General features: G+C 44.4%; 1 protein-coding gene across 1 annotated transcript in view; it reads right to left on the minus strand.

Annotated features, from left to right (window-relative positions):
* CCDC146 (coiled-coil domain containing 146) overlaps positions 1-14953 on the minus strand; it is a 90003-nt gene that overhangs the window by 23304 nt on the left and 51746 nt on the right. The window contains exons 3-9 of the mRNA XM_081331300.1: positions 13373-13455; positions 10241-10450; positions 8813-8870; positions 6110-6286; positions 3431-3504; positions 2661-2888; positions 1063-1249 (exon numbers count right to left, since the gene is read on the minus strand). Of these exons, the coding sequence (XP_081187426.1) occupies positions 1063-1249; positions 2661-2888; positions 3431-3504; positions 6110-6286; positions 8813-8870; positions 10241-10450; positions 13373-13455 (1017 nt within the window). The remainder of the gene's footprint in view (positions 1-1062; positions 1250-2660; positions 2889-3430; positions 3505-6109; positions 6287-8812; positions 8871-10240; positions 10451-13372; positions 13456-14953) is intronic.

The raw sequence follows: 14953 nt of genomic DNA on the forward strand, positions 1-14953 counted from the left end.
TCCTTCCTTCCTTCCTTCCTTCCTTCCTCCCTCCCTCCCTCCCTTCCTTCCTTCCTTCCTTCCGTCCGTCCTTCCTTCCTCCCTGCCTCCCTCCCTCCCTCCCTTCTCCAACACTGGAAGTTGTAGTTGTTGTTGTTATCATTATTATTATTTATTCCGCTGGAGAAGGCAATATTCAGCCTTTCTTCTCTATTTAGTAATCCCAATTATTAGCAACAACATTTTGGTCCTCGAGAACCGTTTATAGACTGTGTGTAAAAATATAGGCATTTTTGTTTTTTTAAAAAAGTAACAAGTGCAGAGTTAGGCAGTTTTGCAAATTCCTGATGGGGCACACTGTGCTTGTGGTTTCAGGGATGACTATATAAGGAAGCAGCCTCTTTTGTGATTTCGGTTCCCTGATGATTGATGACTGTGAATCGGAGGAGGGAATTGTGCTTTGATACTAGGTGCTCGGGGAGGGAACTCAGATTTTGGCTTCAACTATGTTAGTGCCGAGGCGATGCTGCTCAAATAAAGATTCTTGAAGGTAACACCTGCTGCCGGCATCAAGCTCCCTTCGTCCAGTGTGCTCGCAGAGAGAGGGTCTTCTCAGGGTGCCGCCGGTAAAAGATTGCCGGCGGATAACACCCAGGGGGAGGGCCTTTTCTGTGGGTGCGCCTGCCCTCTGGAACCAGCTGCCCGTGGAGCTCAGGACTGCCCCTGACCTGCGTTCATTCCGCCGAGACCTGAACACTTGGCTCTTTGAGCTCTCTGACCCAGACTGAGAATTTTAACTGGGGTTTTATTTTCAGGGATAATTTAATCTTTTATTTGTCTTTTAACTTTGTATTTTGTATTGGAATGATTTTAAAATGCCCTGTAAACCACCCTGAGTCCTTCGGGAAAGGGCGGTATATAAATCTAATAAAATCTAAATCTAAAATCTAAACCAGGCCTGGAGGTTCTTTGAAGAGTTCCGTCTGTCGGAACCACGACACACACTTTTAACAGCATTCGGTGCCAAGAGCAGGAAAAGTCATAAAACTCAACGCTCAACTCTTCGAACCGACTCGTACGCACCTCTAGAAGCATTCTTTCGTGATGGGCCTGAACTTGTAGCAAGCTTTCCTGGGCTATTTTCAGCTGCATCTCCATCTTTTTAAAAGTCCTGAAGTCCTTCTCTTTCTCCCTTTGCATCCGGCTCAGCGTATCGTGCAATTTCTGTTTCAAGTTAGACACGTTGCGAAAACCCATTTCTAACATGCCCCTACACCGGGTGGAGAAAAGAAGTTTTCGGTTAGGACAAAAACTAGCGACACCCCTACCACCGCCATCCCCATATTAAGCTCTCGAGATTCAGACCAGCGATGCTTTCGGATAAGGCTTTATAACGGTAATTGTGTTGTTTTTAATAACGTGATTGGTTCAGGGATTTCGTTGTATCGGGGTTTCAGAGCTTTCCTGTCCATCCACACTTGGAATACGGCATCCAGTTTTGGTCACCACGATGTAAAAAAGATGTTGAGACTCTAGAAAGAGTGGCACCTTAAGGTGACCGTGTAAAGCTACCTTGAAGGCTTTAGAAACCGTGGTAAGAAATAAAGTAAAGGCATGCATTCAGTTTCACAGCTATTACCACTGTTGGCTGAGCAGAGACAAAAATAGCCAGAGAAATGATTGAACAATGGGAAAGGCGCCCCTTGTCAGTCCACAGGAGTGCAGATTTACCACCAGTCGACCAGCTACTTAGTGTTGTGATTCAGCGTCAGCCTGTCGTTCCGGCAGCTGAGTCGGATGATTCTGAAGAGGAGGAGGAGGAGGGGTTTGGAGAGCCTTTGGTGTCAGAGGAAGGGTCTGATGCACTGCAGAACTCTCAGCCTGGCCCCTCCCATCTTGTTCCTCCTCAGACTCAGCCGTGTGAGCAGGAGGGATTGGAAGAAGACAATCCACAGCTGGCTCTGTTCAGGGACGCTAAGAGCAGGAGGCAATCTAGCAGAACAGAACAGAGGAAAGCAATGAGGCAACTCGGGAGAAGGCAATGAGAAACCACGCCTTGGGACTGCTGATAAAAGGGGAAGGTGTGGGAGGTGCTGGTTGCTGATTGCAACCGTTTGAAGATCTTCTGCTAGAGTCCTGGTCTCTTATTCTCGTTTAACTCTTGTTTAACCTTTTTGGTTTAAGTCTTGTTTGAACTTTTCGTTTAACTTTTGTTTGAACTCTTTGTAAATGAATTTGGTTGGGTTTTTTCCAGCCTGTTGACTATAAAAAGGGGTTGTCCCTGACATTCAAACAGGGCCGGTCGTAGGCTGGAACAGAACACTTAGGGCTCGAGGGCACCATGGCATTAGAAAACATCAATTATCTTAATAGCCTGCCATCGACACCCTAATTAATAACCAAAAGCCACACATTGCCAGGCACCATATGAACACAACATGTAGAATAGCCCAGTGCACACATTCTGGAGCGAACGAGCGAGTGGGGCGAGAGGTTCCCTGTGGTTAGGGTCCACATGAGCCCAAAAGATTGCGAGAATAAACCTTTGGTCCCTATGACTGAGTCAGTTTGGATCCCGCAACACCATCCTGGGACGTGTCTATTTACCTTCATTGGCAAAAAATAAATAAATGTTCAGGAATGGAAGTAACACACAATGGCCCACAAGTTATCAGTCTCACCTCTCTGAAATGGCGGAGCCTTCGTTCTCTTTGTTCATCTCGTGCACTTTCGTCTGAGTGTTGAATTCTCGCTCCTTGATCTCCAGGAGCGCTTTCTTCCCGTCGACCTCTTTGATCGCGGCTTCTTTCTCCTCCATCGCCTCCACACTCTTGGCCTCCATTTTTTTGGCCATCTCCACAAGTTCTTGCGCTTCGTCCTGAAGCGAGATTTTTCTTTTCTCTGTGTCTCTGTAAGCAGTGGCAGATGCTGACATGAGTTAAGGAATTATTAAACTCTAGAGTAGAGTAGAGTAGAGTAGAGTAGAGTAGAGTAGAGTAGAGCAGAGTAGAGTAGAGTAGAGTAGAATAATAGAATAGAATAGAATAGAATAGAATAGAATAGAATAGAATAGAATAGAATAGAATAGAATAGAATAGAATAGAATAGAATAGAATAGAATAGAATAGAATAGAATAGAAATAGAAATAAGATTAGGAAAGAATAAGAAGAGAAGAGAAGAGAAGAGAAGAGAAGAGAAGAGAAGAGAAGAGAAGAGAAGAGAAGAGAAGAGAAGAGAAATAAGATTAGGAAAGAATTAGAATAGAATAGAATAGAATGGAATGGAATGGAATGGAATGGAATGGAATGGAATGGAATGGAATGGAATAGAATAGAATAGAATAGAATAGAATAGAATAGAATAGAATAGAATAGAATCATGTCAAATCCAGTCTAAGCATCTGGCTGATGGTGCAACCAAGGATAATAATAAAGGGCAGTAAGAACATACTGTATTCTGCGGCTTATTTTTTCCATATCTTTTCCGAGCTGAATAGGAATGGCTTGGAGACGGACGAGTTCATCCTGGTGATGAAGTAAACAGAAACATTAGCCTGCGTGAATCTAAGCATTTAAGAATGTTTCAGAACGAATTAACTTCAAGCTGGATTAAAGAGTAAAGTTAGACAAATGTCCTGAAAATTCTTCTTGGAAATATGTTTGAAGCTGGAAGCTGAATCGTGACAATTGGAAATCGTGGGCGCTCCGTCACCGAAGGTTTTTAAGAAGTGACTGGACAGTCACTTGTCTGAGATGGTGTAGGTTCTCCTGCTTGAGCAGGGGGCTGGACTAGAAGACCTCCAAGGTTCCTTCTAGCTCTATTCTATTCTATTCTATTCTATTCTATTCTATTCTATTCTATTCTATTCTATTCTATTCTATTCTATTCTATTCTATTCTATTCTATTCTTCATTATTATATTCTATTCTGTTCTGTTCTATTCTATTCTTCATTATTCTATTCTATTCTATTCTATTCTATTCTATTCTATTCTATTCTATTCTATTCTATTCTATTCTATTCTATTCTATTCTATTCTATTCTAATTTCTATTCTGTTCCGTTCCGTTCCATTCCATTCCATTCTATTCTATTCTATTCTATTCTATTCTATTCTATTCTATTCTATTCTATTCTATTCTATTCTTCATTATTATATTCTATTCTGTTCTGTTCTATTCTATTCTTCATTATTCTATTCTATTCTATTCTATTCTATTCTATTCTATTCTATTCTATTCTATTCTATTCTATTCTATTCTATTCTATTCTAATTTCTATTCTGTTCCATTCCATTCCATTCCATTCCATTCCATTCCATTCCATTCCATTCCATTCCATTCCATTCTATTCTATTCTATTCTATTCTATTCTATTCTATTCTATTCTATTCTATTCTATTCTATTCTATTCTATTCTATTCTATTCTATTCTATTCTATTCTATTCTATTCTATTCTATTCTATTCTATTCCAGCTCTATTCTATTCTAATTCTAATTGGTCTTCTTTCTTCTTTTTTGGTTCGAAACGTTTCGCTGCTTATCCCAAGTAGCGTTTTCAGTCTGAGCAAGTTGCTTGGGGTGGGGGTGGGGTGGGGGGGGATCTACTGTATGTCCTGCAGGAAGGTTTCACCTCTTACCTAATCTGAGTAGGCTCGTAAGGTGAGCAGGCAGAGAGTCAGTTGGGATGTAAATGTTCCAACTCCTAAATCCTTTACCCTGATCACGATGATGATGATGATATCCATTCAGTCCAGCCTGACTCTTGGTGATTCTATGGGCCCGGTCTCTCCATACCTTCTGATCTTGCACTACTTCTTTGAGTTTTTCTATGGTTTGGCTGGTGTCGGAACACCGCCACTGTGTTCTCTGGCACGCTGGTTTCCTTTTACCGCTAACTCTTCCAATAGCAACAGCACTTAGCCTTATAGGCCGCTTCACAGTGCTTTACAGCCCTCTCTAAGCAGTTTACAGAGTCAGCACGTTGCCCCCCCCCCAACAATCTGGGTCCTCGTTTTACCGACCTTGGAAGGATGGAAGGCTGAGTCAACCTGGAGCCGGTGAGGATCGAACTTGCTGGCAGTTGGCAGACTTAGCCTGCAATGCTGCATTCTAACCACTTCACCACCACTGCAGGAAAGAGAAAAAGAAAGAGAAGGAAAGGAAGGAAGGAAGGAAGGAAGGAAGGAAGGAAGGAAGGAAGGAAGGAAGGAAGGAAGGAAGGAAGGAAGGAAGAAAAAAGAAAGAAAGAAGAAAGAAAGAGAAAGAAAGAAAGAAAGAAAGAAAGAAAGAAAGAAAGAAAGAAAGAAATGGAGGAGGATGGGCGGAAAGGAAAGAGGGGGAAAGGGAGGAAGGAAGGAAGGAAGGAGAAAAGGGAGGGAGAGAAAGAAGGAAGGAGGGAAGGAAGAAAGTATAGTGATAGCCCTTAGACTTATATACCGCTTCGTTGTGCTTCACAGCCCTCTCTAAGCGGTTTACAGAGTCAGCCTCTTTGCCCCCAACAATCCGGGTCCTCATTTTACCGACCTCGGAAAGGAGGGAAGGCTGAGTCAACCTTGAGCCCGTCAGGATCGAACTGCTGGCAGTCGGCAGAGTTAGCCTGCAATACTTCCTTCTAACCGCTGCGCCACCACGGCTCTCGCTTTCTCCAGCTAATTCCTCTGCACGGCCTAGCCAAAGTAAGATGCGGTTTCGTGATTTTCCCTAACGATGACCTGTCTGGCGCTATGCAGCCCAGCGCTTGCTCGACGGTCACCTTTGTGGTCCAAGGGACGCACAGGAGCCTTCTCCAGCACCACAGCTCAAACGAATCCTCTACCCTTGGTGGGTCATTAAACGTGGCCTCCGTGGTGAACCTGGGAAGTGGTCTCGATCTTCCTGGCGACTTACACCTCCCTGGGAATTTGCTCGGACCGAAGGAGCTACTCGGAGAAGCAAGGGAAACATTTCGAAGCAACGAGAAAAAACAAAAAAAAAAACCAGCTGCCTTGAGTCAACTTCCAGGCAACTCTTCCTGAAGGACTGAGAACCTTCCGCGAGGTGATGCGTTTGAGTCTTCTCCTCTACAGCTTGGAAGTGGACACCAAAACATAGCGCTGTACGTGGACGCCTACAGGACATCCTCCATTACCTTCAGTTCTTCTTGCTTTCGAAACAGCTCCTCCAGCTCTTTGTGCTCCTTCGTCAGACGTTTGTGCCTTGTAAACAGATCGTCCTTCAGGGTTTTAATTTCCTGCCTCCTCTGGGTTGTTTCTTTGCGCAGATCTTCGCAGCCGTCCCTCAAGGCTTTGATTTTCTTGTCCGCGTCCTTTTTTAAAAAAAACAAACAAAAATTGAAACTGAATGAGTGTCCTATTCCGGCTGAGAAGCCGAACAAAGCAAAACACCGGCCCGCGTTGCAAACTGCCATGTAAACTTTATCAGGCTAAGCAAACCGGTAAGATAGAAGGGAAGCTAGCTCTGGAAATATGGTGGGAAACAGATAATTAAAAGAGCAAAACGTGACAGTTCAGGTCATGTTGTCCGATCAAGCTTCCAGCAATTGTTACGAGAAGAAACTTCGGTTCTGCCAAAACATCTCCTCAGCGGCTTCGGCGCCCAGGCGGACAGGGAGAACCTGTGGATCCCAAACTCTCTCTCTCTCTCTCTCTCTCTCTCTCTCTCTCACACACACACACACACACCACAACTGTAGGCAAGCTAGAAGCACTACGGGAGTCCTAAAGAAAGTATATTTCGTAGCTTGACAGACTCGCGATATCCACTGAGAAGATTACCTGTTGTTCTGACTGCAGGCTCATCTTGTCTAGGGTTTCAAAGGAGCCATTTTGGGGGGAGGGAGATACACCAGCTGAGCTTTCAGCCCGATTCGTTTGCGTGCTGCCGATTCTTGCAATTTGTTTTTCGGTCCTCAGGCAGTCTCTCCTCCGAAATAGTAATGTCAGGAGAGAAGCATTCCCACTATTTCAACCATGGAGGATTGTGTGTGTGTGTGTGTGTGTGTGTGTATGTGTGTGTGTCCATCTGGTTAACACGAGACCTTAAAGGGCCCTTCCTTGGTTGTTTTCTTACAGATGTTTCATTACCCAAACTAGGTAACATTGTCAGTGGTAGGTAGCATCCTCAGGACTAGCTACCTAGTTTGGGTAATGAAATGTTTGCAAGAAAACAATCAAGTTCAGAAAGCACCAAGGACTCCTCATTTCAACCCTGAGCTACAAATATTCTCCTTTATTGGTAGCCCAAGACCTCCTCCTCCTCCTCCTCCTCCTCCTCCTCCTCCTCCTCCTCCTTCTTATATTATTATTATTCTCCTCCTCCTTCTTCTAATTCTAATTATTATTCTAATTCTAATTCTAATTCTTCTTCTTCTCCTTCTTCTAATTCTAATTCTTCTTCTTCTCCTTCTTCTTCTAATTCTAATTCTCCTACTTCTTCTTCTTCTAATTCTTCTTCTTCTCCTTCTAATTCTAATTCTAATTCTCCTACTTCTTCTTCTAATTCTTCTTCTTCTCCTTCTAATTCTAATTCTTCTTCTTCTCCTTCTTCTTCTAATTCTAATTCTCCTACTTCTTCTTCTTCTTCTAATTCTTCTTCTTCTCCTTCTTCTAATTCTAATTCTTCTTCTAATTCTTCTTCTAATAATTCTTCTTCTAATTCTAATTTTTCTTCTTCCTCATTATTATCATTATTACTATTATCCTCCTCCCTCCTCCCTCCTCCTCCTCCTCCTCCTCCTCCTACTCGCAACTATCTTTTCCCCACCTCTTCTACCACCTCACCTCTGTAATCCTCAGAGTGGAAAGAAGGAACCATCTATCCAGTTAGTTAAAAACGAAAGCCAAGAGACTAATAGGTCGGCTCTGGCACTTTCAGCCAGTGAGGATTGCATTGATGGAAAGTACAAAAATCAGGCGCATGACTACTCAGGGCCTCTGGTGGCTATAGTCCAGGTCAAGCGCCAAGCCCAACCTCATTGCCCCAAAAAATTAACCTAGGATGAACTTTTTTCTAAACTCGGTTTTATGCACAGCCACAGAGGGGCAGCAGCCCCGCAGTTGAGGCTGGTGTGCAGAATTTGCCCTTCACCCCTCCAAGGTTTTTAAGAAAAGCCCTGGACAGCCACTTGTCTGAAAGGATCTAGGGGCAGTTTGGAGACCGAGGGCCCCAACCGCGACCCCCAAACCCACTTACGTATCGTCGGGTGCCGAGTGGGCGTGGCCCATGGGCTGGGTGTGGCCCATTGGGTGGGCGTGGCCCCATGGGGTGGGCGTGGCTGTGGCGGTAACGGCAGACTGGGTGGGACTAAAAAGTTCAATCAATTCCGACTTTGCGAGATCTTTTTTTCCCCCACGAGAAGTTGAAATTGATTGATTGATTGAACCTTTTTTTTTTTTTGCACACGGCAGCGAAGGCCTAAAACGAAAAGGTTTTATAAAACCCGGCTGAAGGTCTAGGATGGGGCGATGGCACGTGTGCCCACAGAGAGGGCTCTGCGTGCCACCTGTGGCACGGGTGCCATAGGTTCGCCAACACGGATCTAGGGACTCCCGCCTGAGCAGGGGGCTGGACTAGAAGACCTCCAAGGTCCCTTCCAGCTCGATTATTCTGATTATTCTGATTATTATTATTAAGTTTCATAGATTTATAAGAACAATTCTGGGCACGTCTATATACAACTGTGTGAAAAGGGACTTATCCTCAGCTAAACAAATGTGTGATTGTAACCTTTAATTGACCTGTTGTCTGACTTCATGATTCGCAGCAAAACCTGCAGATTTTATTTTCGGCAGATTGAATTAGCATATTAGGTAATGTGAGAAGGCTTACTTACGGAAGATTTGGGAATTTTGCGATACTCCTTTTCAATTAATTTCTTGTCTTCTAGTAAACTAGACAGGATAAATAATGTTAAAGGAAAAAAAATCAGCCTATGATGTCAAATAATGTGGATCAACTGAAAGCACGCACCCTTTAATATTTTCAATGATGTGCAATTTAGAAAAGGCCCATTTCGTGTCTGGTTGAAATAAAACAAACATTGTGAACTTAGTTTTTCATTTTTTTTCATACACAACAGCCATGACTATATCGGATAAAGATTATCCATGGAGATTCCCAATTCTCCAGTTCCGTTTCTATTCTATTCTATTCTACTCTACTCTACTCTACTCTACTCTACTCTACTCTACTCTACTCTACTCTACTCTACTCTACTCCACTCCACTCCACTCCACTCCACTCCACTCCACTCCACTCCACTCCACTCCATTCCATTCCATTCCATTCCATTCCATTCCATTCCATTCCATTCCATTCCATTCTATTCTATTCTATTCTATTCTATTCTATTCTATTCTATTCTATTCTATTCTATTCTATTCTCATTCCTATATTCTATTCTGATCTGTTCCGTTCCGTTCTGTTCCATCCCATCCCATCCCATCCCATCCCATCCCATCCCATCCCATCCCATCCCATCCCATTCTATTCTATTCTATTCTATTCTATTCTATTCTATTCTATTCTACTCTACTCTACTCTACTCTACTCTACTCTACTCTACTCTACTCTACTCTACTCTACTCTACTCTACTCTATTCTATTCTATTCTATTCTATTCTATTCTATTCTATTCTCATTCCTATATTCTATTCTGATCTGTTCCGTTCCGTTCTGTTCCGGCCCATCCCATCCCATCCCATCCCATCCCATCCCATCCCATCCCATCCCATCCTATCCTATCCTATCCTATCCTATCCTATCCTATCCTATTCTATTCTATTCTACTCTACTCTACTCTACTCTACTCTACTCTACTCTACTCTACTCTACTCTACTCTATTCTATTCTATTCTATTCTATTCTATTCTATTCTCATTCCTATATTCTATTCTGATCTGTTCCGTTCCGTTCTGTTCCGGCCCATCCCATCCCATCCCATCCCATCCCATCCCATCCCATCCCATCCCATCCCATCCCATCCCATCCCATTCCATTCCATTCCATTCTATTCTATTCTATTCTATTCTATTCTATTCTATTCTATTCTATTCTATTCTATTCTATTCTAATTCTATTCTATTCTATTCTATTCTTAAAACTCACGTAACAACTGTCTCACTTAGCAACAGAAATTTTGGGCTCAGCTGTGATCGTAAGTTGAGGACTACCTTTATTGCCCCCTCTTCCTTCTATTTATGGGCGGCCTGCAAGGGCCTCCCTGGGCAGGTTTGTCACACCGGCCACCTCTGACTCCTACCTGTTCAGCCTGTACTGAATTTCGAACTCTCTCTCCTGGATGGCGTTGTATTCGTTGAAGTATCTCAGGTATTGCTGCCTCAGTTTGGACACCTCCGAGGTGGCACCTTCTGGAAACTGCTCGGCTTTCTCGAGTTCCTGCTGCTGGTCTTCGAGCCTGACCATGAAACGCTTGGCGTCCTGCAGCAGCTGAATCTCCGATTCCTGCAAACTGGAATAAAACCAGAGTGGTCCTTTTTTTTTTTATCCACCCGATAACACTCGACTGAAGAGTTCGCCGTAACCGAGAATGGTCACTTAATATGCTTATACAACAACAAAGGGACGCCGTGGCTCAGTGGGTTAGGACGCTGAGCCTGTCGATCAGAAGGTCGGCAGTTTGGCGGGTCGAATCCCGAGTGCTGCGTAACAGAGTGAGCACCTGTTACTCGTCCCAGCTTCTGCCAACCTAGCAGTTCGAAAGCACGTAAAAAATAGGGACCACTCCGGTGGGAAGGTAACAGCGTTCCGTGCGCCTTTGGCGTCTAGTCATGCCGGCCACATGACCACGGAGACGTCCTCGGACAAGCGCTGGCTCTTCGGCTTTGAAACGGAGATGAGCACCGGCCCCTAGAGTCGGAAACGACTAGCACACGTGTGCGGGGGAACCTTTACCTTTACCTTAAACCTATCGCCAACCTTCGCGGAAGCCTTGACTGAAGAGAAACTCTTAAGGAAAAGGAAGAGAAGAAAATTGGAAGGGACCTTGGAGGTCATCTAGTCCAACTCCCTGCTCAGGCTGGAAGCCCTACGCCATTTCAGACAAATGGCTGTCCAGCCTCTTCTTAAAAACTTCCCATGTTGGAGCATTCACAGCTTCTGGAGGCAGGTTGTTCCACTGGTTAATTGTCCTCACTGTCAGGAAGTTTCTCCTTAATTCCAGGTTGCTTCTCTGCTTGATGAATTTCCATCCGTTGCTTCTTGTCCTGCTTGAGCGGAGGGCTGGACTAGAAGACCTCCAAGGCCCCTTCCAGCTCCTATTCTATTAGTCTATTATTCTATCCCATTTATAGGATCCCTTTCGACTGGCAGAGAGATTTGAGAATAGAAGCACAGCCCTATTCCAACCTCGTGTGGCTTTGAAATGGTGATGCTTGGCAACAAGTTGCTCCTTGTATCGGGGACGCATCCCATGGCATCATCAAGGCGAAGTTCTGTCTCCTACCTTTTCCAACACAGGTAGTCCTCACAACGGTCCATTTAGTCACCGTTCGAAGTTACAACGGCACTAGAAAAAAGGGACTTACAACCATTTTTCACACTTGTGACCGTTGCAGCATCCCCATGGTCATGTGATTAAAATTCAGATGTCAACGCGGCCAACATCGGATGTTTTCGCATTGACAATGGACGGAATTGTAGCCATCTGTTTCCCTTTCGTTTTTAAGAGTTAGATGATCCTGGGAGGGGGAGGGCATGTGAATGAGAGCCCAGCTAGACATAACAACACTAAACGTAGCCTGAGAATCAAGGTTACTGAGCCCAGAGCTGATAAAGAATTGGCGGGATGGAGAAATGGAGAGGAAGCCCACGCTTCAAGCTAATTGGGGAATGTGATTTATGACTGTGAATTGGAGGAGGGAATTGTGCTTTGATACTTAGGTGCCCAGGGGAGGGGAATTCAGTTTGGGGCTTCGATTATGCAGTGCTGACGTTCTGCTACTCGAATAAAAGATCCTTTAAGGTAAACGATGCCTCAAAGTTATTTTGAAGAGTTTCATCTGTCGGAACCAGGACATCAGACACCTGTCAACTGGTTCATATTTATGACGGTTGCACATGACCCCCTTGGGTGAGCCTTCTGACAAGCAAAGAAAATGGAGCAGGCCCGATCTGCTTAACAACCGTGTTGCCAACTTAACAACAGTGGTGGTTAATTTAACAGCTGTAGTCTCGATGGAAAAAAACAAGCTGTTTCCTCTGACTCATCATTTTAAAGCCGGGAAGTGCTTAAATTTTTGCAGCGTTAGAAAAATACATTAAAAACTCTTTGTTCAGTCAGACAGGTAAAGGCTTCTTCCACTATTTCCCATTGTAAGCTATTTGCATTTGCTGTCCTGTCCCCTTCGTTATCGTCCTTTCATGGGGGAAAGCGAACGTATTCTCAATATATTTTAAAGCTATCTTTCGTTTATCGTGTATTTTTACACAGATATAGAATGACTGAGTTTGTACCCCACTCTCTAAGCTTGTGCTGTAATAAAGGTGGTTCTGTACTACAGTAAACTACGAATTGATTAGCTAAGAATTTATTTTTATTTTTTTTAATAAAGCTGTAGTTATCTAGATCAACCCACATTCCAAGCCTTAGGTGACAATTTGCAAAGCAGAATAACCAAGTTACACAACACTATATAGGTCAAGGGGTCTTTAAACTTGGCCCTTTGATGACTTGTGGACTTCAACTCCCAGAATTCCTCAGCCAAGCACGCTGGCTGAGGAATTCTGGGAGTTGAAGTCCACAAGTCATCAAAGGGCCAACTTTGAAGACCCCCTCCCAGAATTCCTCAGCCTGGCACGCTGGCTGAGGAATTCTGGGAGTTGAAGTCCACAAGTCATCAAAGGGCCAAGTTTGAAGACCCCCCTCCCAGAATTCCTCAGCCTGGCACGCTGGCTGAGGAATTCTGGGAGTTGAAGTCCACAAGTCATCAAAGGGCCAAGTTTGAAGACCCCCTCCCAGAATTCCTCAGCCTGGCACGCTGGCTGAGGAATTCTGGGAGTTGAAGTCCACAAGTCATCAAAGGGCCAAGTTTGAAGACCCCCTCCCAGAATTCCTCAGCCTGGCACGCTGGCTGAGGAATTCTGGGAGTTGAAGTCCACAAGTCATCAAAGGGCCAAGTTTGAAGACCCCCTCCCAGAATTCCTCAGCCTGGCACGCTGGCTGAGGAATTCTGGGAGTTGAAGTCCACAAGTCATCAAAGGGCCAAGTTTGAAGACCCCCTCCCAGAATTCCTCAGCCTGGCACGCTGGCTGAGGAATTCTGGGAGTTGAAGCCCACATGTCATCCAAGGGCCAAGTTTGAAGACCCCTGATATAAGTCAACAAACTTCAAATAATGCTGAAACACAGCTTATATATAACACCAGAAGCTTACCTTACTAGAGTATCATGTAACAGGACATATTTTGCCTTCAGCTCAGCCAGTCTGGTTCCAGGAATTTTTCCAGCATAAAACAGCTACGAAATTGCAAGACATAAAAGAGATGTGTATGTATTGATGCTAGTGAAATTGTGAAGCCACCACGTAGCAAATTTACCAACCTTCAGACAGTACGAAAAACAGATGATGGTTGTATATATTTAGCAATGGGCGATACAACCCTCGACTTAAAACAGTTCACTTAGTAGCGTTCAAAGTTACAACGGCCCTTATCTCCGTTTGTCACCATTTGCGGCATCCCCGTGCTCACGGGATCAAAACTGGACATTTGGCAACCGGTTCCTATTTACAACGGTTAGACAAGCATCCCCGGGATCACGTGACCCCCTTTGGCGACCTTCTGACGAGGAAAGTCAAAGGGGGGAAGCCAGACTCATTTAACAACTGTGCCCCTCATTTAACAACTGCAGTGATTCACTGAACGGCTGCGGCAAGGAGGGTGGCAAAATGGGGACAAAACTCACTGAAGCAAATTTCTCCCCTAAATTTCGCACTCGACTGCGGTCGTACGTCGAGGACTACCTGTAAACAGCCAGCCAAGTTGCACGCCTGTTTCGCAACATCTGGAACCTCTGTCCATCCTTGTTTCAAAATTCAGGCGATCCATGCGTCGACGCGAAAGAGGAGTCGTAAAACAATAAAACCCCCCCGCCCCAAATAATCTTTATAAATATACCTGGCTAAATTTTAACAGATACACACCACCCCCCCCCACACACACAGGACCGTCTGCTGCCAGGAACGACTTCCCATCGCCCTGTGCGCTCACACAGAGAGGGCCTCCTCAGGATGCCGTCGGCCAGACAATGTTGGCTGGCGACCCCCAGGGGGAGGGCCTTCTCTGTGGGGGCACCTGCCCTGTGGAATCAGCTTCCCCTGGAGCTCCGGATGACCCCGGACCTCCAATCCTTTCGTCGTGACCTTAAGACATTTCTTTTCCAACAGGCCGACCTAGACTGATGATAAGGGCTTTTTAATATGGTTTTAAGGTTTTATTGGTTGTAGTTGGGGCTATAGATATAGTTTAATTTTTAATATTTGTATTTTTACTTGTATTTTACTGTTGTTAGCCGCCCTGAGTCCTTCGGGAGTCCCAATAAATAAATAAATAAATAAATAAATAAATAAATAAATAAATAAATAAATAAATAAATAAATAAATAAATAAATAAATAAATAAATAAATAAATAACAGCATTGAGGAGGCAGCTACTGTTCCTAGAGGAAGTATCCTGGAGAAAAAAGAAAAAGAGGTTTCGCTTCTTATCCGAGAAGCTTCATCGGATTCTGATTCGGCTGAAGCAGCTCCTTGGATGGGAAGCGAAACGTCGTCAAGCAAAACCAGTTGCCTCTTGGAAAAAGCACCTTCGGGACGACCTTTGGCGACCTGGATGGCTGAGAATCTCCGAAAAACCTAGACGGTGCGCCCTGATTTTGTTGACGTGACCCGGGGGGGGGGAATGTTGCAACAGTCGTAAGTGCAAGGACTGGCCGTTTTCCAGTGCCCTTGTAACC

The sequence above is a fragment of the Vipera berus genome, assembly GCF_964194415.1.
Source record: "Vipera berus genome assembly, chromosome: 6".
NCBI lineage: Eukaryota > Metazoa > Chordata > Lepidosauria > Squamata > Viperidae > Vipera > Vipera berus.